General features: G+C 45.5%; 2 protein-coding genes across 2 annotated transcripts; one reads left to right on the top strand and one right to left on the bottom strand.

The window, feature by feature from the left end:
- The first annotated feature begins 1560 nt into the window (after nucleotides 1-1560).
- Nucleotides 1561-5371, top strand: LOC131286520 (protein SERAC1). Its single transcript, XM_058315482.1, has 5 exons — nucleotides 1561-2023; nucleotides 2317-2639; nucleotides 2713-3414; nucleotides 3495-3554; nucleotides 4002-5371. Exons 1-5 carry the CDS (start codon nucleotides 1965-1967, stop codon nucleotides 5108-5110), a joined length of 2253 nt encoding a protein of 750 aa, XP_058171465.1. The 5' UTR covers nucleotides 1561-1964; the 3' UTR covers nucleotides 5111-5371.
- A 1050-nt stretch (nucleotides 5372-6421) lies between these two features.
- On the bottom strand, nucleotides 6422-13318 carry LOC131288315 (uncharacterized). The gene is made up of 7 exons (XM_058317437.1): nucleotides 12969-13318; nucleotides 10936-11144; nucleotides 8169-8813; nucleotides 7925-8117; nucleotides 7506-7786; nucleotides 6608-6754; nucleotides 6422-6540 (listed from the first exon to the last, which is right to left on the bottom strand). Exons 1-7 carry the CDS (start codon nucleotides 13316-13318, stop codon nucleotides 6422-6424), a joined length of 1944 nt encoding a protein of 647 aa, XP_058173420.1.
- Between the last annotated feature and the right edge of the window lie 10815 nt (nucleotides 13319-24133).

Genomic DNA, 24133 nt, shown 5'->3' with positions numbered 1-24133 from the left:
CGAGATGTTTTTTTTTTGCTCCCCTGATCGACCAAGGCAGACGGAAGCGAATTAATTTTTCGTTTTTCTGTTTTCTCCGAAGCTGGTTAACCATTCACGCAATGAAGAACTGCACATCTTTGCTCGGCATTGTGAAATCGACTGATCGCAGTAACCAACATCAGCCAACGCACTGAACGGATATTTTATCGCCATCAATCGGAAACTTTAAATTACCGAACAGAAAGAAAAGATAAATCCTACACAAATGGAAGCTTCGTTGAGTTGAGTACTTGTTTCTCTTCACTTTTCACTGCAGGGTTTGCTAGATTTGGGGGGTCACACATAACACAGAACATCACACTTCTGTTACGTAGTCGCCTTGGTACCTGTCGTGTTGTTGTTACGTGGGCTTTGTTCTCGATTTTCAGCTACTACCAGACCACTTTTGCGGATGTTTGTTTAATTTCTTTCTGCTGTTCACACGATTTCGTCAGTTTTTCACACTCCGCGACGAGCGCGACCTAATGGCGTACCAATCCGTCCGAGTGTTCAACATGTATTGAGCGTGTCAAAAGACAGAAGCTTAACTCAAGGTGACATTAGGCAGGTGAATCCATACATATGTCAAATTGAATTGGATTTTTGACACCACCTGTGGTTGTAGTTTTCCGTCAACGGTTACGTTTTATTCGTCAATACCTCATAGTTTACAACTGTAGATAACACTTAAACATGTTAAAGTTTTCTCATATGAATTAGGAGTATTGTAAAATTGTTTGTAAACAATATTTACGATTTATTATTGAGAATGAAGAACCAGCGCGATAAGGTTTAATCATACCAATATATATGACATTTCTCTTCAAAAGTGTTGTGATGCTCACAATGACCAGTTGAGAGACTCACAAGAATGACATTTCGAATTTTGAGCGCAGAAAGTGAATCGGTAAATACCGATACATTTGCACGTGTGAAGGTCATTGAACCAGTAACTTAAGGACAATGAAATTAGGAAAGAGAAGGTGAGCATTCAAGCTATCTTTGTCTCCCGCACAATGTAGATTTTCCCAAAAACTGCGAACGATGACAACATGCCCCGTGTGCAAAATTTATTCCTGGGGAAAAGGTATTTTATTTGAGATGTTAGTTGTGTAAATAGTCTATAAAGTTATCCACAAATTGGCTTTTTAGCCTCAATTTCCAGTGACTAAGGTACGTATGGCTAAGCTAAACAACATTGTTCATCTGTTTTCCACGTTCGATATGTGGCGTGATGTTGTTGTTATTGTAGAGCTTTCTCGCTTACACCAACAGGGGACGCGTTGCGCGAGCGAGACTGCCTGTGTTGTTATTTACATTCGGGCAGGCATGTTGACGACATCGCTCGAGAAGTTAAGTAGGAGGAATTTGTGCAGAGCGATTAGTCAGACAACAGACTCAGACCCGAGATCATACGATATTACAAAGCGTGAAAATCGGCACCTCCCCAACGTGGCCGTGCCTATTATACTACTGAACTGATAAAGTGAACTACATTTCTGGAAGAATAAACATTAAGCGTGAAAACGTGCGTCCAGAGTACCATAATATCGAAAAGCGGTGCCTTCTTTTGCTTTCAACCAGTGGACAGTTTCGTGTGTGCCTTTGAAACGGTGGTACGATTCGTGTTGAGAATTGCTTAAATTAGTTCGGCTGAAGTTCATTGACGGGTTTGGTTGTGCAACCGTAGCAGGCGAGTGTTTTTTGTGCCGCTTTTTTGTCACCGTTTTGGGAAGAATACGAATAGAAACTAAATCTTACAAAATCGCTGCGTAGCGGCAGTTGACCCAAAATCGGTGCCACAACACGTTTCCTTTGAAATTTGGTTGTGGCCAGCGGTGCAGTGAGTGAAATGGTGTGCTAAAATCAAATTTTAAAGTGCCCAAAACTACAGCAGACACCCAAAGGACGGTCTTTCGTGAAGCAAACAAACGTTAAAAACCATGCAAATCGAGTACAAACGATGTACCAAATTGTTTTCCGGCTGTGGCGTAGCATCGCTGTAAGTATCCAAATCGTACGTTGTTTATCAAGCGTTGACACACCCCCCGAAGTCGAAAGAAATCGCGCCACCTAGGATGTCCTTGAATTGGCGCCGACGTTGATGACGATGGCGGCGAAAGGGAAACTGCGTAGCAAAATTTAAAGTTTCTAAGCATGGTAGTCAACATGTTTGCGCCCCCCGGCGGGATTGACGCGAGAATGTGGGGTGTTTTCTTTTTTGTCTCACAATCGCAAAAGCTAGCACACATACACTCTTCTACATTCGGTTATCTGTATTTTTATTATTTTTAGACTTGGAGTATTGAGTTATGAAGCATACCGAACGTACGCAGCTCTCTCGTCCCTGGTGGACACGCGGGTCCTAGACATCGACCGGAAGCGACCGGATTATATCTACATCAAGCATCATATCTACCGGCAGTCGCTACGCGAACGAGCCCTCGACGCCGAGAACCAACATCGGCTGCTGAACATAATCGTACAACCGTTCGAGAAATGGTGGAAAGCGCTGAAACACTCCGTCGCCTGGCGGTTGCTGCGAATCGCGCAGCAGGGCGATCAGGCGGAGCGGCTGAAAGCCATCCGGCAGCTTGCACAGATCGACCATTTAAAGGGTAGGTTCGTGTCCACCTTCTCATTTATTTCAATTATTGACGAAAAGATTCCCCCTCTATCACACACCTCTAGATTGGGATTTCCGACACTTGGCACAGCTATGCGACTATCGGACGGCAATTTCTCTAGCTCGCTCGAGCTGCGACACACGCTGGTTCCTGCCGCCGCGACATTACGGTGTCCAGAAGGAGATGCGCGAGGTGCTTCACGATATGAAGGCTCTGCTGGAACTGCTTTCCCCACACAAATGCGCCGAGTATGCGCTCGAGCAAACGTTTGGCAGCTCCGGACACATCAAGGAACCGGACGGTGACGAGGTGACGTACCAGATGTCACCGTCCCGCTTCGAGTACGATCAGCTGAAGCAGGCCCTGAGCGCTCTGGTCCACCTGACCGGGTTGGTCGGTGGCGAGGGTAAGCAGCACTGCAAGCGCATCGTCGAATCCGGCGGATTGCTGATGCTGTTGGAGGCGGAAAAGCTTTTCCAAACCGACATCGACATGAAGCTGCTGGTGAGCCGAGTCGTTGCGAACCTGTCCGCCTGCGAGGGCCTTGGGTATGCGTTTTTCGCCAGCGGTTGGTTGAGCGTGCTGGCACGCTGGAAGCGAGACGTTGACATGCGCATGCAGGTGACCGCCGATCTGACGTTGGAAAACCTCGACCAAGACGACCCGAACGGGTTCCGGTACGCACCGAAAGTTTACCCGCTTCACCCGCGCGGTCGCCAGCACGCCAAACCGGCCGTCGATGTCGTCTTCATCCATGGACTGTTGGGTACGTTGGGTGATCCAAAGTGCTGAAAGTTGTACGCGAACGAAAACTAACTCACTTTGTTCTTTTCCATTTCATCACAGGAGGCGTATTCGTTACATGGCGACAGAAGGATCTCAAACCACAGGCCGCCAGTCTGCTAGGTAAGAAACATAAAGCGGTTCTTTTAGTGTCCACCTCGTCCTCGCCGGTCATTTCGCCTTCCTCGTCGCCCACTGTCACCGGTTCGCCATCATCGACCGGACCAAAGCAGACGGGCACTGCAACACCTGTCCGTTGGCACAAAACGTGGTCGGCTAAAAAGTCCTCCTTCGACGAGGAGGACAACGAGGAGAGCACGTTGGCCGAAGGTAAGCGTAAGCGCGACGTGCTTCCATACGTAACGTTTATACGCCGCTGCCCTCCTTTACTTCATTCCATTTTCGGTGCCGTCAGGACGAACTCATTCAAAGTTTATTTTTAAATTTTTGTTTTGGACCAAACCCATGAATCCATTGTAGAAAATTTATCCTCCGCGCTTTTGTTTTGAAGTTGATAACAGTTTTCGGTTATGGTTATCTAATTTGATTTTCCTTTTTCTTTCCTTTCAGAGGGCATCACGTCATACAAAGATGAACTGCTCACGTTCCAGCCGACCACGACTAAGCCAAAGGATCCCGCGATCAGTGATACGAAAACCAAAGAGCTTATAGAGGCGCTGCAGGAAGAGGAGCAGCTCGGTTCGGACTGGTCCGTCGTGTATCCGGACGTTCCGATGGCGGCCGACGAAGAAGGACAAACGAATGGCGAACGGTACAGCGTTCCGGGAGACCGGTGGCAACAGGAGTCGCTCGAATCCGACCAGCGCTCGTTCTGCTGGCCCATGGAGTGGCTCCCGAAGGACTTCCCGAGCATCCGCGTGCTGGGACTCGACTACGAATCATCGCTCTCGCAGTGGTCCGCCACCGGTTGTCCGTGCGAAAAGTACGACGGTAAGCTGCAAAAGCGAGCGGCCGAGTTCCTGGAGAAGCTGGCCACCTCCGACGTCGGTCAGGACCGGCCAGTCATCTGGGTCGGCCATTCGATGGGTGGACTGCTGATCAAGAGCATTATGGTGCAAGCGGCGGAGAGTCCGAATCCGCGCGTACGCCGAATCGCCGAGAACTCGCGCGTCGTCATGTTCCTCGGAACGCCCCACCGGGGTAGCGGAGTAGCCAAGCTGAAGCAGCACACATCGGCACTCGTGTGGCCTTCGGTCGAGGTACGCGAGCTTGAGGAAAACTCCACCCAGCTGCTGCATCTGAACAAAACGTTCCTCCGCACGATCGACCAGCTCGGAGCACGGAAGCCGAAAATTATCACCCTCTGCGAGGGACGCCCGACCTCGCTGACTTCGTTCAAGCTCAACATTCACGTCGTGCCGGAGAGTTCGGCCCGTATCGATGCGGGCGACTTTTACCTCACCAGCGAGGACCATCTGAATCTCAGCAAACCCATCTGCCGGCAGTCGTTCCTTTACCAGCGGCTGGTCGGTGCCATCCAGGACGCGATCCGGGATACCACCGGCGAGGTGCCACCGGCACCGGCCGTCCCAAAACCACAGCCGAACCAGCAACAGCACTTTTTCAACGGCACCAAACGGAGCGCCTCGAATTCCGCGCTTTCCAACCTCCTCACACAACTCAAACAGTTCGAGCAGTTTATGAACGTTTTCATCTAACTCGCTCGATGGTGGGCCGCGCCGGCCAGGCGACAACGGTACTGCATCCGGGTGGTACCTGCATCGCATTTGTTTCTCACTTTGTACTTTTTGGTTCTTTTAACTCAATGTGATGAAGTGATTTTGGTTAAGTTATTTTCTATCGACTTGTAACGAAAGATGGCAGCACTACGTTGCGTTTGTTAATTTATTTTGTTTACCTAGTCTATTGAACTGTTACGCAGCATTACGGAAGGATTTACACCGTGCAAGTATTTACAAATAAAACGAACTGACAATTTTAAATTCAACGGATTGTTTACAAAAAGATACAAAAGATCACAACTCAGGAAAATCTAGGTATCAGTGAAAGATTCTCTTATATTCAACGAAAACCTGTTCCTTCCCTGCAGCGGACAAAACATTTCGGATGCCAAAAGAAAAGCATTAAACATTGCACATTTCTGCCTCGTTTTTCCTACCACGCCGTGGATTCTACTCCCAGCTGTTTTCAAACATGTGTATTTTAAAAGTATACAAATTTCTCCTGTCGTTGTATTCATACCGAAAAGACACAATTCACTTTCGTCAAATCTAGAAGTCAAATCGACAGCGGTGTATTATTGTAACTGTATTTAACGTTAGTTTCTTAAACGGTTATCACAAAGTAGCATCTGGCTTACGTTGCCCCTCCCTTCCTTTTTGCTGGCCCTCCAACTAGTTTCTCTTCGTCTTAAAGCACGCAACCGTATACACAACCGAAGCAGCTTGGCTAGCTTCACTTAAACAACCGCCAGCAACACACAACGGGGCCGTAACGTGTTCGTATTGGATTTGAATTCATAAATGGATATACTTTGCGGCAATATTTCAAAAATACACTCACAAAACATAATTGAACAAAACTAAAGCTTATGAGCAGATTGTTAAACAGGATGTTTGACGCATTTCTCACACATCCCGGTCCATCTCTGGCCCTTTCGGTGGTAGCTCATTGCCTGTGGCTTATCGATCCCTACTACCCGTTTAGTGGTAGGTTAACACAAAAGTTTAAAAACATAACACAACTTATCGCAAAGATGATATCAGATACCGCTCTTCTACACCTAATTAATGGTAACGAGTTTGTTTGCAACAAACGAGTAAGATGGAAACATATTTTAAAACAAATACCCAACTTGCTACACTAGAGTTGTTTCCCGGTTTTACGTCCTTTGTCTTTCATCGTTCTGTTGTTGCTTGGTACACTTGTAGCTTTCACTATTGCTTTCGTTACTTTTGTTTTTTTTTTTACAAAACACACAAACACGCTCACACACTCTTCGACGTCCTTCAGCTGACGCGGTTGATCATTTTGACCAGCTCGGTGTAGAGGATGCAGTTGCGGCTGCGAGGTTTGCATATCTCCCGATGGTCCAGATGAACGCCGCAAACTTCGCCGATACCAGGATCTACCGGCGAAAAGGTATTGATAGGTTAATATTCAGCTGGCCCTGGTTTTTAACTTAAACATCTCACCAGCCGAATCAATTCCGACGATGCGCAGGTACAGCACGGACATAAGCGTTAGGGCTGTCTCGACGAAGCTGAACACGTCGATCTTCAGCTGGCCACTGTGGTACAGGGCCACGAAGCGACTGTGTAGCTCGAGAATGCTGGCACAATCTGAAAGCAGATGAAGAGCATTACAATTTGGGCTAGACTGAATTGAACATTTCACAGGAGATGTTAGGTGAATGGAAGTTATGGACGAGAATCCTGATGGATTGTTACTCAGAAATGAATGAAACGTTTCTACAAAAGCTTTAGTTATTACTAAAATTAATTCTTTGGGAAGGTTCGCTTTCACTTAACCTTGGAAAGTCATTGATTTGATAAATATACATTTTTTACAAAAAAAAAGGTTGTACTAAAACCATGTACTAAAAACCATTTTGCCTCTTGAGAAGAACTACTGAAACAAACATGACAGTCAATGAAACAGTCTACAAAACACGGCAGACTTTATTCTGATCTTCACCTTTTTTCTACAAAATATTAACATTTCTCGAAACTGTGGTTCTCTTTAATCCGAACTTTTATCCGTCACTCTAAACTAGCGAATGATGAACCGTCGTAGTGCCAAAACCCATGCATCATTTGAAAGAGTACATCTAGTGCATAATGAGTACAAATATCTTAAAAATAAAACGTTTCTGTTTGGCAAATAAAAATATTACCATTAGAAAAAAATACGAAAAAAATTAGAAGAAAATACTTGTGTCAAATTGACGCAAATGGTATGACTAAATATGCGTGAGATAAAAAACCATGGCCTACTACTATACTAGTATACTCCTACATTATGGTCGTGGCCCAATCGGAATATTAAAAGTTAAATTAAGTAAAGTTTATTCCATCGATTCCCATTACTCACTTTTCTGTATCTCCAGCAGTTCCACCGATTGGCGCAACAGTGGTAGGTTGAAGTCGGCCAGCGGTGAGCCTCGGTGTGGCACGGAGTAGAAGAAGGTACCTCTAGACGAACGCCACAATGGTTCCGCAGCCGGACGCCCACTCTCCCACGCGTCCACGAGAATCTGCTTGATAAAGATGCCACCCTTCGAGTGGCCAACCCACACAATCGGATGGCCCCGTCCGACACCCTTGGCGATGAGGAGATCGCTCATCTCCCGCGCACGATCCACCAGGCTCGATCTGGAAAAGGTGGAAAGAGCTACATTAAAATCACGATCGAGACCATCCAAGGGTTAGACCCTTTTTATCGCCAACCCATAGTAACGCTTCATAACCGATTATGTAACGTTAGTGGCTATCCGGATTGAGCACACATACCGATTCCTTTTGGTGATCCAAACCGGGCGCCACAGGTACGGATCGGTGGTGTAGTTAACGGCGATCACACGCACCCCGGGACAGTCCAATGGCAACCAATCACCCGGCCAGCACGGTGACCAGTTGGCGTCCTTCTTTGGTTTCGCTGGCTTCCGCTTGCCACCGTCGTCGATGGGCGTCGTCATTGGCTCGGCTTCGGTTCTGCTCCCGTTTTTGCGCTTCCCAGCCGCGGCTCCACCACGACCCTCGTCCTCGATGCGCAATCGGAACGTCGGGAAGCTGTACTCGACGTCGTCGGCGAAGTGGACCTCGTCCGGTTCTCCGCACTCGTACGTAAACCGGCGATGCGCGAACTCATACGACGTCGATCGGGTTTCATCGAACGGCGCATCGAGCGGGTCACTAAGCCCGGCGTCCATTGAATCCATCATCATCTTAGCTGTCATCGTCGGTGACGTCGGCGTCCCTGTTGTTGTCGTTGGGGCGTCGAACTTGGCCCGCTTGGAAACGTGCGGTGGAGCGAAAAGGTTCGCCCGCGAATGTCGCTGCCGTTTCGGAGGTCTTAGTGGTGGCTTCGGTGGCCGCTCGAAGTTCACAAGCCGACCCTCGCTGTTCCACAGGCCCTGCTTCCAGGTGTTGACGAGCGAACCGTGCAGTCCGTGGATAAGCACTATGTCGGCGCGGATCGGTACACCGGGCGGAGGTTCGGCAAGCACCACCAGATCGACGCACCGTTCCGGAAGGAGTCGCGGGACTCGCAGCAGTGCCAGTGAGTTGGCCGACGATGGCAGTTCCCCCGGAAGGCTGGGTTTCAGCGTAGGTGGCGTAGAGGAGGTCGATTCCTTGCGCAGCTTGATCACGCGCAGCAGCGGATCGATCCGGTGGGCCACTAGAACGAGGAACAGAATCCAGGTGAGACAGGACTGCAGCTGCTGGCAGGTGGTGGTGACCGTCGGCCATCCAAACGAGTGGGGCCGCACATCACCAAGCTCGCCACCGAACAGCAGCACTGAGGTCGACCGAGGGAACATCCGAACCGTTCCGATCGGTTCGCGGCACGTAAGCGAATGGTTCAGAAATCTTTTGCCCCAGCACGGCCAAGCAGGCACAGGCGCCCGTGACCGTCGTCTAATTGGATTGGGAATTATTTTTATCCCAACACAACCGTATCGTATCGATTCCGTGTACGCAATCGAACACGCCACTGGAAGACACGTCACCCCCACACACGGATGATGACGTTTGGAGGAGACGGAATCTGTCGGTAGAACAACCGTCCGGATACCGCGACGCTCTCGATGGCACTGGTTAGTGCTGGTCGTGGACATCAAAAAACGCCACTCGATATCGATTGTTTAACTTTTGATAACACAGCAACGGCGATGCAAGCGTTCTTTCCGACGACAAACCTACTCAAGTGTTTGTTAAATAGCATGCTACATAAGTGGAATTTGGTGTTCTTTTCTCCGGGCAAAACCTAATCCTCCGTCGTTTAGGACACACGTCGGCGACAATTCCGATGGTTACGAACGAATCGCCAGCCAGTTCGCATAATACTGGTGTCTGAAGGAGTCGAAAAGAAACGGGATACATTGTGCAATGGCATTATTTGGTCATAGTCCAGGGTAGCGACACAAACGCCGACGATTGTTGTATTTACAACTTCTAGTTGATAATATTCTACCTCTTGAACGGAGTTCCGGACTTGACGAACTCCTCTTTGAGTATGAAAGACCAGATTATATCATTGCAAAGACCACAACGCAACCATTGCAAACATTGTAAATAAATTTGTTTCCAGCACCAACAAACAGTTCGGCTAAGATCTCAACATCATATATCTAAAATAAATCCTCAATAGGATATGAATGAACTGTTTAAATTTTAATTGTATTAATTTTGGCGGCGCCATGTGCAGCAAATTTAGAAAACTTTAATTTTTTGTCTACCGCTTGCAGGTGCATCGTAGTCGTTAACCTTTTCATGAGCTCATGGCCAACTAGCTTTGGCTAGTTTTCTTTGCTAATGTTTGCCGAAGGTCCGTGAAATATTTCATCACTTAATACATTTTTAAATTTCGTTTTCCATGTGTGACAGAAATGCGTACCAAAAAAAAAATTTTGCCAATTATGATGATCTTTTCGCACATACAAGTAATGTTAATGGCGCGATCATTAGCAACCAATCAAATCGTCCGCAGTAATCAAAACGTAATTTAAAGTATCAGCTATAAAAACCGATGCCTTCGAACAATCGTTCCGGTCAGCGTTCGACACTCGAAGCTCTTCTCATCATGGTGCGTCTCACGACATTGTGTTTCCTGCTAGCACTGGCCGTGCTCTCCTTCGTAGGCTGTACGGAAGGACGAGGCAACACTACGAGACGGCTGCCCAGACGAGGAAGACCCACGTATAAGGTCTGAGTTGGATTCCACATTGCGCGCCAGGATTGGGAAATCCCGACCTCGTTGTGTTGGGGGTGACTATTTTTGCGAGGGGTAATAAACATCGACTGCAAATTAACTAAATAGTGTTGTTTCGAAAACACGGGGTTATTGACATGACGGTCGGTAACCGAAATGAAATCGCATGTGGCAAAACATGACCAAATTGGCTCCGTTTGTTGAACCGATGACGCGAACGTTTCCTCCCGGTTCGGTAGAGAAAAAGGAGGCCTAAAAAGCCGCAACAGGCCGTGCATCATCGTGCACACACACACACACACACCCACACACGGCACGGCATGCACTTGGCACGTGCTGAGACGTCTTAACCGCTCGCTTAGTGCATCTATTTTTGTCAACACCTCAGCTGGTCAGCGTCGGAGCAACGTGAGTGTGAGCTGGCTCACAAGTGAAAGGATTCCGGTCACTACTATACTATCCCTTTCGATGGTTCAAACGAGTCTTCCCGGTGGTTGCACAAGACGCGCTCCTAGAGAGAAGGTCGTGGCGTCGCAGCGTGACCACGGGACCGACGCACATGAAGTGTTCGAGTGTTTGACCTACCTACCTTGGACCGACGACAGGCTCATCGAAACGGTGTTGGCCGCCAGCGCGAACAGCGTCGTCAGCAGACCGTGGCTCTCGCGCACCTTCCGGAGCAGCGCCAGCACGCTCAGGCCTCGCAGCCCTTTCCAGCCACGTGCCACACCATGCGTCAGTGGCAGCATCAGCCGGATCAGCACCCCCAGCGCTACGCGGACACGGTTGTTCGGTGTACTAAACGTGGTAAAGAAAAAAAAAACGCACATTAACCAAAACTGTCAATCCCGATGGTTGATGGTTTGACGTTGCCAACCGCCCCGAGAGTTAAGCCTGATGATGGAGCGTACTATTTTCAGCTAAGCCAGCCCATAAACTACTCGCCCTTTGCCCCTAGCGCGCCTGGTTTTCCATCCTTTTGCCGCCCTAATTTTCCCTCGACTCGCGACCGAAATCACGGTCGATATGCCAACGTGTTGATAACGCTGTTGCCGGGTCGTGTCTGGTACTCCATTCGCCATTTTTGCTGATAATGGGTTTAGCCGTCGGCCTTTTCGGGATTGCCGCCTCTTCTCCGGAGTGCTGGATCGGTACAAATCCATCTACAGTGCTACACAATCCCATTATCGATCAATGCCTAATCTCCCGCTCGGTGCTTCATTCCCGCTTTTTGCCTTGATTTCAACCTCTTTAAGCCTCATTATCTGGCTCTGGCCGTGGGAAGAAAGTACACCTGTTCGGATTTCATCTGTCCGCAGTGGCGGATCAGTAGTGAACCTTGGCATTATCAAACAACTGCAGACCGGGACCGCAACTCACCGGGTATGCAAATAAACACTGTGAATCAGCACATCAGGTTGCACCACTTGATGAACGTTTGCCTGATGACTAATGCAAACGACTGATAAGATAACGCGTCGAGATAGGTTTTTCTGTGCCATGAACCACTTAACGAGAATCAATCAGAATGTTTGGTTGCACTCAAATCTTCTATTTAAAACAAGTTTCAAGGCTCAGTGCATATGACTAGGGAACGGAATAGTGGATATTTCAAAAGAAAGTGTGTTATTTCATCAGAAATGTATTAACCAGTAGAGCAGCTGTCTCATTTATCTTTTTACTTATTAATTGTTTTTTAATGATATATGATCTATATCTATAAACAAACTATTATTCTTAACTATTTTCTGGTTCTTTAACTTGATCAACTCAAGCTAATTCATTCTATGATAACTTTAGATAAAGTTCATATCATAGTAATGTGTTTTTGATTAAAAATCCTTTCTGTTCTTAACGGATAAAAAATGTTCATCTCATCGATTAACACTAGAATCCAAAACAGTGGTCAATTTGTAGTACTGGTTTTTCAAAATTTCATATGTTTGTGATTTATTAACAGCTGCTATCAATTACATTTATTTACTATATTTTTTCCTCGACACCAAGCTACCGGAGTGATAGAGAGGAGCATAAAAAAAACCAAAAACTCCACAGTGAAGTTAATAAATATTTTAAACGGCAGTCGTTCTGCGAACTTTAGCGATCGTCTAAACAAACCACTTTCTAAACAAATGTTATTTATGTGCATACATCTCATGGGCATTTTCCGCAAGATATAGCTGTGTTGAGGTGTTCATCAAACAAGAATAAAGCTCGTGTGTTTTTCCATCAAATCAATGGCCATAAATCGTTTTGTAGTAGGTTTTGCTTCTTTGTCTGGTATGAATTTTACTGGCACGGACGTTTACAATGATACATTCAGTGCTTCCAGGCATTTCTAATTGAATAAAATAGTCTGAAGAGGACAACCAGTACCATGCCATTTATTAGTCTGTTCTCTTAGTATGCTCTATTTTTATACAAAAAGCATTAATAGATTCGTTAAATACCATCAAATTTGACCACTTTTTGAATTGTAATTGCTCGGATTGATACAAAAATTCTTTATTACAAAACCATCTTCTGTCGGAATTTAAGGTCCTGACAAATAGCTCTTTGACTCGATACTAAAACCTTTCTTCGCAACTTTGCATCATTTTCATTCTTATCGCTAATACTCACTCCACCACCACGGCGACTTCGCTCGGTTTGGTCATTATCTTCATCTGGCAGTCCGACTCCTTGACGACCAGCTGGTCGACGTTGTCCGCCGTCACGGCGCTGGTGCAGAAGCGCACGGTCAGTTTGTTCTCGTTGAAGCCGCCATTAGCGTCCGCGTTGCGATCGTTGATCATCATGCTGCAGTTGGCGTCCACGGCTCCACCGGTGGCCCACATGCCCATCGAGTCCATCATCATAACGCCGTCGTCACCGTGCACATCATGGCCCCTCATGCTGCCCATACTCCCCGAGTTAGCCGCAAACAGGCAGTAACCGACCGGCACCGTGCGAGGCCCCGTGTCACCTTCCATAGAGGCCCAACACCACCAACCAACCAGCCGGTTCCGTGCTCGGTCGAAAATCTCACCAATTGACGCCACTTGAGGCTCGGCCCGTTAGTCACTTTGATTCAACGGTGCATCGTCGCCTTTCCGGCGCTCCAAAGTTCGGGTCCACCGAGTCTTTTGTTTCTTTCAGATATTCGTGGGCAGAATTTTGGACGTTCGCCACACGTTGCCTTGCGAGAGGGCGCGCGCGCGCACGTGGTGGGACAATTGGTTGGACGCGAAAACGACAAACACGTCCCCACCTTCCGACTTCGCTTGATTGAAGATGATTGATCTGTAATGAAGAAGAAACAAAAAAAACACCATGTTGAATGAATATTGCCGTAATTGTCCGCAAACTGGAAGGTCAATTGGAAGCTCCCTAATGGAGGAAGCGGTGCGATTTTCACCACACACAATTACGAAGATTTGCTCAGTGTCTAAGGTTCTACGGTTTGTTTATTGTTTTTTCTCTCTCCATGTGCAGGTTTTCTAATGTACGCGACGATCACGTGCGAACGACGTCTAAACCCGAGGCACCCGAGGTCTCTGATTGCATTGCTGATCCTTCCGCCTGATAGCAGCGGAGAACGGGAATGTAGGTTAATCTACATAAACTAAGCTAAGTTTGATTACATCAAGTGCGCTCTCTGACGCTCGTCGGGGGCTGGAGCTCGGTTCGTTGGAGGTGTTTGGTTTTTGCGACCGGCAATTACCACATTAGTTCCCCCTGGCGTGAACGTGCCTACCCGGTTGACGAGACGTTGGTTGTTGACGTCGGCCGATGAAAAGTGAGAAGTTGCACCGCATGGCCGATAAAGCGACCCGATCCGAGAGATTCACTTTGCGGCTCAGTGTAATATCGCGCATTTCTTTTTAGCTATTGTTTGGAGTGAGTTTATGACAGGCGAGTATCTATTTCTAGTTTAAAGTATAGCTGAAAGATCAAATGATTGCGACTATTGGAATGTCTGGAAAGGTAGAGCAGATAAAATATTGGACTAGCACATGTCAACGTTACAGCCACGTGGAAAGTCGGTAGCCGATTTTAAAGGTTATCAAATCTTGATCTATTTTGCTATGATCACACTAGCTATACTAATATACGCCATTGATTCGCAAATGTTATTCTATTGTTTTTTAGTAATGTTTAGCAGAAACAACAGATTTCTACTTTTAGTACTATAGTTTATTTTTAACTCAAAATGGAGGAAGTTTTCTAATTTGTGATGAATATATAAAAGCCAATTAAGTGTTTATAGAATTTATTCTCCTTAACACGTCCCCAAAAGTGGGTGACAGCAGAAATCAGTTCTAAAAAGTTTTTGACCCATAAATAAACGAAAATACAACATTTAAATTATAGTAATATTTAATATCAATTCTTTGGGAAGCTAAGTCTTTGCTTAGCCTTCGAAAACCATCGGTTTAACAAATGTTATAAACAATTTTTTTTATAAAAGATTGTACTAAAAAAAGTGCTAAAACGCTTAATAGTCAACGTGCCACAACCAGCTACAACACTGCCACAACCAGCAATATTCTTTTTAATAAATTCTAGTGGTTTAACTATGCAATCGTATTTTTCATGTAAAGTTCTGATAGATTCTCAGTTTCTGAAAATAATTGTTGTTTAGGTTGAAAGAGGACAATACAATTGAGATACTGGAGCGATCATTCTCTAACCTTTACTCTCATTCGCAATACCCTGATATGGACACATTCAACTAACAATATTAAAGAACCGTACGAATTCTCTGTTTGATTACACGATCGTTCAGAATCAATACAGGAAGAGATAAATCTACAGAAAGGGCAAAGAAGCATACTGCCTCGAGGAAACTCAGCTGCTCTTTTTATTCGTTCCACCTGGTCAATCACCGGGTCACCTTGCGCCCGCCAATTAACCTCAACGACAAAGTGCGTAGATCGAGCGGAGTCAAAAACATGCTGCGAACGAACGCCGTTCACAACTTCCGTTTCCACGCGAATACGCCACTTCAGTTGCGAAGTACCACCGGGCTTTGGAGTGGGCCACTTCAGTGGCGGGAAGTGTGGTGTTGCTGTGCTCCTCGGTTGAGCAATTAGCATTTGTTATTTTTTCACTTTTTCGCCTTCCTGCTGACAGACTTCGTTTTGCGGGAGCATCCACGTGTTCGCCACCACGTCTGCCTCAGGAATGGAAAATCTCCGAGGTAACTCTGTGGCCGAAATTTAAATGCATTTGCTTCAAGGATAGAAATTTCATGTCTTCGGCGCTCTTTTGCGAATTGCATAAAAGAAAACAAACGGTGGATGGGGGCCCCCGAAGAGGTCTGCGCTTTTGTTGACGCGATGTAATCGATGGTGGGGGCCTCCATCGGTACGTCTGGTGAACTTGAAACACAGGCCCCAACTGGTATCGATTGGATTGAGAAGGCATTTCGTCTATTTCTATGCAATCGATTGCCAATCATGAATGCTACGCTGGTGACCCCGTTCGAAGTGCTTAAAATATCAAACACTGATATGACGTGCACTAATATCGCATGCTATGATGGCTTCTGGTAGTTTCGACTTCCTGACGTATTAATTCCCCAATCTTTCACAAGACTCCAACGGAAATCCAACCCCGAGAGACACAACAACCGAAAGCGCAACCATGACCTCCAGCAATATTTCACCGGGCGAACGTTCGCGATCGATACCACACTCGATGCGCAGGAGGAAACGATTTTCAGGTCATTTTGTAACGTAAGCGTTTCGTACGATGGTTAGGGAGGTTTACAACCCTCCGCAGTCGGTTATGTTGCAACCGGCTTACCTTCCGTAAGTAGGATAACGGATGGACAACGGAAAACCAACGATTAGGCCGAAGGTCCGACTAGCAGCCGGTCGGTTTTCCCTGCCAATTCTTTTTCTTCTTTTGAACTTCAAACGCATGGGGAAATCACTCATAGTGCAAGGTCAAAATGGGGGTGCTTTACATCATCATCATCATTATCAGAGCACCGACGCACGATAACGATGGCAACAACCACGTACAATCAATAGAAGTACATAGATTATTATGTTTAGAATACATTGGACTTTAGTTTCGATAGACCGAAGTACATTAGAAATCGCTTTTGTTTTATTGAAGCTGTGGTGATACCGGCACCGAGCCGGACGTAATAAAGAAAGACCAGTGGCAATAAGTAAAACATCATAAAGCTAAAGTAGAAGTAGGACTAATTTTAAACTTCAAAAAAGCATTTAATATTTAATTCGTGACATAAAGAACATACTTCGACGCGTTTTTTAAAGCAAACATTGAAGAATTTGAATTTTAAAAGGAACCCCTTAACACGTTGACTGCCATGGCTATCATTTTTGATAGCCAGCTGTCATTAGTTCTAAAAAGTTTTTGCCCCATAAATGAATGAAAATGCAAGATGAAAATTATAGTATTATTTAATATCATTTCTTTGGGAAGCTAAGTTTTTGCTTAACCTTTGAAAACCATCGGTTTAACAAATGTTATAGACAAATTTTATTAGAAAAGATTGTACTAAGAAACTGTGCTAAAAACGCTTGGCAGTCAACGTGTTAAATTATAAATGGAATAATTTTAAACCTTATACGATTAAGCTTAAAATTTAAACGTTTTTGTTTTTGGTAATATTGCACGCATGCAACTCTAAGTTTAGCTTCTTTTACTTACAGTAATCAACATTATTTCCCCACGATTGACTGCCAAGCGTTTTTAGCACACTTTTTTAGAACAATCTTTTTTAATATAATTTGTTCATAAAATTTGTTAAACCAACGATTTTTGAAGGCTAAATAAAACCTTAGCTTCCCAAAGAATTGATATAAAATATTACTATTATTTTTATGTTGCATTTTCATTTATTGATGGGTCAACAACTTTTTAGAACTGAGTTTTGCTGTCACCGACTTTGGGGTGACATGGCAGTCAACGTGTTAAAAGAGGTTCTTCGTCTATAAAACTGAAAATCCCCCCGTTATTTTTAAACGCTTGTTCGAAAAATAGAGCTGCAATTTTAAACACTCCTACAATCACCAGTCAACTTCTGCTGCTCGCATTTGCTCAAAAGTTCAAAGTACAATACGTTCACGAGATATGGCAGAGCCCATAAAAGAACAGATGGATTGCAAGCCGGCAAACAAAATCCCCGAGAAGTAAGCGGCTTACGATAGTGCGTGAAAATGGCCGCTCGCCATCCAGTCAAACAATCCGAGGGCAAACAGTTCTGTGGTAAGTAAATATTTAGGTTGAAGGAAAAAAAAACACCTCCCGACCTCAAGTCATTATTTGCCGCTCACCACGACTATAGCTTGTTATCAGACGTGGCGCGAAGATGTAGTGTTAGATGAACAAACTGTTCGTCAAACGACGGAATGCGTCCCAACAATGCGGAACTCTTGGCGAACGGAGGCAACCTTATCAGCAGCTTCTTTCTTGATTCCACAGACACCCACACGACACAAAAATACCCTATGGGATGTTAACTGATAAACACCACCACAAGATGTTGGCAGCACAAAACATATGGTCGAAATGATGCTGCTTGCGTACGCCATGACGCGCTGACGTTGTGGTCACGCTCCGGGCTCACGGGTTGCCATAAAGGTCTCGCGAATAAGAAACAGCTCCACTTGAGCGTGTCTTATAAGCTCTCCACCCCGCCTTTCACCATCCTCTCGCCCCTGCCAGAAGAGACACGCTTCTCGGCTCGTGACTCGTTGCCTTCGGAAACCAAAAAATTCTGCCAACAAATCGGTTAGTACTACCCAGGCGGGTGTCAGCACAGGCGCGTTCCGGTACCGGTCGACCACATTTACATAGCGAATAAATTATTCAACGATGTCCATTCGTGAGCTGCATTTGATCGGGGGGATCGTCGTTGGCTACCCAATCCTCCAACGTTCCACATATGACATCTATTCGTAGTCGTTAGCCGTTTGACTGTAAACAATTGAGGCTGGGCGTGTGAGATTTAATCATAGCCCTTCGCGCTATCACCGCTCAGAAGGGGGCGTTGATATTTTAAGAAACCTGAATCGAATGAGTTTTGAACCAATCATTCTCGCATAAAGTGATGTCTCCGGGCGGTTCAAAATTATTCCGCTTTCATTCCGGTCCAACATACTCAACTTAAGGAAACAGTAAACGCAATCATTTGACTTCCGAGGGGTGTTATCTCTGTTGTGGGCCTCACTGTGTAATGATAGGCTACGCGGGAACATGTGCACCCGATCGAAGCGGTATACAATCGTATGGCAATTGGTTGGATACGGATAACATGTAATTTTACCTCGTTTCCTACCGTTGGCAGGGGTTGCGGAGACGGTTCCAACTTTCGAATCCGTACGAACCTGCTATCAATGGCGTTGGCGAAAACCCGGTGAGCAAAAATTGAGGCACTATTTTTGTCCCGTAGCAGCAGCGTGTAGTTCAACATCTGGTGCCTCATTTAATTCGAGTGATTAGGCAGGTTTTTTTTAAATTCTTGTGATGATGTTTCTTTTCCCACAGTTAAATAACATTCAGATATGGGTGACCGGCAACTTGGAGAGATAGCAACGAGAACTCATTCCACATGCATCCACATGGACTCCATTGAGACTCACGATAAGAAAGTTAATCAGTTAATGATTCTAGACAGCGCACTTTTGTCTTTGACGTTGCCAATTTATAACCAGATTAGAACCGCAATTAAAACCAACACCATTCTTATAGCAATATATGGCTCAAATTGAATGGCTTGCGATAAGTCCCGGGGTCTGGGTGACGTCCATGGTAATCCTCGTCAAGTGAAGTCAAACATTTTTGGCAATCTCTTCACCAGATGTGCTTGGTAGCTAGCTTATCTATTCTTCCGAGCATGCCGCCGATTGGTATGTGTGTGCGTACATATGAGGTTGGTACAAACCACACCCAATGACCCGCGGCCCAAGCCAGACTGATAGGGCCCCAAATCTCTGCGCACCATCTGACCCCCTAACCCGGGGACGATAAGGTTGGTTTTACCACCGAGGCTATATTTCATAACATAAGAGCGTTGATTTGCTATACTACAGTTATATAGTACACATAGCTGAAAGGAGAATTAATCCGATATACTGATAGCGTTCACTGAACTCTTGCCGTGGTAAAGTAAAGAAAGGCTTCTATCCAGACGAAACGTCACCCATACCTTGACTTCACCAGACGCTTTCTCAGGGACTTTCAACCCCGACAGAAAAGTGGCTTGCCGGTCACTTGTTCATAGGAACCTCGGCTTATCAGTAGGCAAGACACTATCAGCATCGCCGTTATCATAGGTTGCAGAGCGGTGTAGACCGTGCTCAAGTAAATGGAAATGGCAGGGGAAGGAGTTAACAATGGACCGCTCAGGATCAGCGCTCGGTAAGACATATACTAAGCATATAAATAAACTAGGAAGAAAGAAAAATGAAAATTCACTACCAACAGAAGTGAACCCCATTATGGTGCTAGCTGTTGTTTACCACGACATTTAGCACCGTCTGTGCTTGCCATAATTGCTCAAGCCGGTTCGGTCTCGTAGGGAAGAGTCAAAAGTAGTGGCCGATTTTCATAGGAACTATAGGAAGACGCCAAAATCGACCACACTAACAGACACCCTCGACCGGCTTAGTTGGTCGTACACCGATACTTAGGTAAACGGATAATTATAGATCCTGTTGGAGGATAGTTCCCGGCTGTATGTTGTCGGTGGTGGTTGTTGCTAGTTTGCCATTTTTGTTTCTAGGGTCACCGGTCTGCGATAAGGCATCGGTATAAACTGCTATCAGTTCCGGAAGCCGTGCCTGGTATGTAAAGCTGGTGTTTAGCTTGGCTTTGTGTTTAAGAGACTAGCAGAAGCTGGTTAATCGGTTAAGGTTAGACCGATTTCACCCTCTCCTATCCTTGCTCTTCTATTTGTTCATTCTCTAAGTGTCTAGAGCAGGGGTCGGCATACGTTTCCTAAAAAGAACCAAATGATGAAAAACCCCAATAACGCGGGCCGGATACGTTAACCGATGTTTTGAAAAGCAATATTAAATTAATTTTAAATGGAGTATACATTTTCTAAATAGTGAAGTTGCTTAAAATAGTGATAAAAAACTAACCCATGAAAATTAAAAGTTTGAACGCGTGGAAGGCCAAGCGTTTTTAGAACATTTATTTAGTACAATCGTGACCAATTTTTTGATAAAATTCGTTTATAAAACAAATGCCAGTACTTGTTCTTAAATCAGTAACAAATAGAAAAGCGTTCCAAAGGCTTATTTTGAACAACAGCCTACCACTATATTAGTGCAATACTATATGAGTTTGCAATACTGTCACCCAAAATGTGGGTACTCTGGATGCAAAGTAAATATGTAATTTGGCGGCTGGAATCTGGTCGAGATTCGCGAGACCAGGAAATTTTCGAAGGATCAATGGAAAAATGATAAAACAGTGTTCGAACGAGTCGCCTGGTAATAAACACCTCGTTTAACTACTTTAACGTACAGTTTTTGACCAAAAAATTATAATATCGTGAACAAAACCCAATAAGAATTGAGTTTATTTTTTTGTTCTGTTGTACTAAAATCTTCACGCGGGCCGGATTTTGCCGACCCCTGATCAAATAGTTCTACGATTGCTTTCAAAACAATATTAAATTAACATTCAGCCAACGTTAATTGAAGAGCCATTTTATGCAATTCAATTCACTGCAATTGTTATTATAGCAATGTGGTTTAAATTTTTCGATCGATCATTCACGTGATCAAACAAAAGGGGTGTTTGAGGGGTTTATATCCTAAGTTAAATCAATAGAAATAGTAAATAATGAAACGGAAGGAAATGATGATAAAATAGGTTTCTCGAACAGTCAACTTCATAGATAAGCAGAAAAAAAGTATACAGATAAGCCCCTAACACCGGGCCGGATAAAACATGTTACATGTTGAAGGAAACAGTTTCATATTTTTGAACAGACGTAAGGAAGCGAGAATAGTAGGAAAGGAATTCGAGACGACAAACAGCATGTAAATACTAAACCTATCATATTTGATCATTCGTTACCTTGAGCTGTATGTATTCCTAGGGACCTGTTGCTCGGGTACGCTCTTCAGATGAGATCAATCCACTCGCTAGCAACCCCTCTGAAACCCAACACACACACAAAAAACTGGCACCCCACGAGTTCACCCGGGAGGCGGGGGGTTGAAGATGTCGGAATGCGGCGCCAGTCTTTTCTGTTGGTAAATCGGGTTGGATTGTTGGTGTTTTTATTTCGGGTGATGGTGAGGGAACGAGCACTCACCCCACGCGGTGGACGCAATTTCGCGTACACCTTCGAACGAACAGAGGGTGAGTTTTGGGGGTGGGCTTCTTGGCGCCTTCCACTTCCACTCCACGCGACCGTGTCTGGCACTCTAATCCTTCCGTCTAATGTAATGTTGGATGGTCCGCCGTTTTCAGTTGAACTTTTTTGTTTTCTTTTTCACGCTGCCGTCGCGTTTCTTCGCTCGGCCACACCACACGACGCAACGAAAATTGTTGAATTTTGTGCGTTTCGATATATTTTTATGTCGTGTCGTTGTTCCACCACCACAGCCGAGCACAACAACCTCCGCTACACAACGACAGGGCAAGCACGAAGAGGCACGACTGTTCCACTATTTGCCAACCGTTTGCTTTGCCGCGAGGGGTGGATTGTGGTGACGCATCAGCCCTTTGCGCTTCTCGGTTACGCGCACAGACGCGCGGGTACCCCCTCAAAAACACTCGTTCTCGCGGGATTCTAGTGTTGGAAGTGCGTATGTTTTACTATTGTGTCGCCTTCTTTGTTTGCCAGCTGATTGGTTCGCTTGTTTCCATCGGGGGGAGGTCGACGTGCACACACATTAACGATATCTTCCGTCCAAGCCGCACATTATTCGCCGTGGTCAGGCATCCACCACGTGTTCGGTACTAAATGCTCCCGCTGTGCGTTTTCAAACGGGGGTATAATTTGATTTTACTTCTTAGGGAGCAGCTTCCAATTTTTCATAGCCACTGTCACTCGACGGTGTTATTACAGAAGCACGGGAAGGAAGGGAGCTTCAAGGGCATACATTTCCGATGGGCGAAGGGGTGCACACTACGATCGCGATACCGAAGCAGAAGATTGAATCAAATAAATCGAACCTACGATAGCGCACAACTGTCAACTTTGGTCATTCGGGCAAGTGAATGTAAAAACACAATTCCACGACGAACGGGCAAAATAGATCAACCTATTCGTATCCGTCGATGATCGCGGGACGCAAACGCGACCGACAAAGGACTCGACACTCGCGCAACGATTCAAGATCGCACCACAACACGGTGTGCATCTATCGGCGGCGATGGCGGCGCGGATGCTTGCGCTCACGACGAAGCGGAAAACTCGACTGGCGCATGTTTCGCGTTCCGCGAACCGCGAGTTTATATTTGACCGCGTTTTTGCCATTGCTAAGGTGACTTCGACGAAGCTATAATTCCGCAGCAAGCACTACTTCGCTCCAACAACCTTGGTTGCAGCTGTCAGAAGAAAACTGTCAATCACAGCATAAACAACAACATTAATTGTAAAATACCTGTGTTCTGTTTTCTGTTCACATTTTCCAACATCATCACAAGTGCCCAGAAGGAAGTTTTGTTACAAATTCGGTGAATCTCACGATTTATTTGGGGAAACAAGATGGCTTTGACCTAAAGTTGGATCCTCCTGCTACCATAAACATCATACGTGAAGACATAAAGCGCTACGGTTTAAATGACGAAAGGGAAATGCCTAGTAGCGAACTACTGCTGCGTTATGCGATACGTCTTTCGTGGGAGATTTTCAGACTCCCATAGATGCAAAACCCTATGCATCTATGTGATGTGTTCCGTGAAGACCTTCCTATCTGGAACTCTTCCCCTGGTCTTATGTGGATAAAGAAGGGGTATGGTACGATCCGTGAAATAGGTGACAATCCTCAAGCACAGAACGATCTTCGGACGTTTTGGCACCGCTTTAAACGTGGCGTACAGCTGGAGCCTCCTGATACTTACGCCTATGTAGAAAGTCATCCATGTAGCGATGATGAACCACAGATCCGGGTTAAGTGGGGGTATCCTGCCACTATTACCCTGGCTGAAGCAATGTTCGCTATACCATTCATCGAGGCGTACCGAAAGTTCCCAACCCCGATCGCTTTCGGTTTTGCATCGAAACCATGCAACACTCTCCACGGTTCGCATTATCTCAGTCTTAAGTTTGAGAACTTTCATCGAACTCTTCCAACCTGGTTGATTCGGGTGGCATTCCAAATTCTTACTACCAACTTAGACTTACGTAAGTACAGAGGCGGCGGAATTCCTGATGCAAGTAATCTGCACAAAATGTTTCTATATCTAGAAGAATACAGCATTCACACCCCAGTTCGTTTGTGTAACGGTGAACGGTATCAGAAACATACCGGAATTGCTAGTGGAAGCTATTTCACCGAACTAGTTGAAAGCATATGTAATCACATTCTAGTTTATTATGCCGAATTCAAGGAAAAAGTTGCAATTAATAAGATTTTCGTGCTGGGTGACAATGCCATCGTGGCGTACAATAGACCAATAACACCATTGGCTGTGGCAGATCACCTTGCTCCTCTTGGGGTGGAAGTCAACATACCACATTCTCGCTATTCTAGGAATCTACATAATGTACCATTCCTTGGCTATCAGATCCATAAGAAACGGTGAGAACTGGGTACGTACACATTTTACACATAAGTGAAAAATACATCTTTAGAACA

The sequence above is a fragment of the Anopheles ziemanni genome, chromosome 3, assembly GCF_943734765.1.
Source record: "Anopheles ziemanni chromosome 3, idAnoZiCoDA_A2_x.2, whole genome shotgun sequence".
In the NCBI taxonomy this organism is placed as follows: domain Eukaryota; kingdom Metazoa; phylum Arthropoda; class Insecta; order Diptera; family Culicidae; genus Anopheles; species Anopheles ziemanni.
Note: the sequence above shows the minus strand (reverse complement) of the source record. Positions and strands in the feature narration are given on the sequence as shown.

Coding starts and splice junctions, on each gene's coding strand:
- LOC131286520 (XM_058315482.1), top strand. CDS start 1,965: ATGCAAATCGAGTACAAACGATGTACCAAATTGTTTTCCGGCTGTGGC. Junction 2,024..2,316: donor GGCTGTGGCGTAGCATCGCT/GTAAGTATCCAA, acceptor TATTATTTTTAG/ACTTGGAGTATTGAGTTATG. Junction 3,555..4,001: donor ACAGGCCGCCAGTCTGCTAG/GTAAGAAACATA, acceptor CTTTCCTTTCAG/AGGGCATCACGTCATACAAA.
- LOC131288315 (XM_058317437.1), bottom strand. CDS start 13,318: ATGGAAGGTGACACGGGGCCTCGCACGGTGCCGGTCGGTTACTGCCTG. Junction 11,145..12,968: donor GAAGTCGCCGTGGTGGTGGA/GTGAGTATTAGC, acceptor TACCACGTTTAG/TACACCGAACAACCGTGTCC. Junction 6,541..6,607: donor CGTCGGAATTGATTCGGCTG/GTGAGATGTTTA, acceptor TTTCGCCGGTAG/ATCCTGGTATCGGCGAAGTT.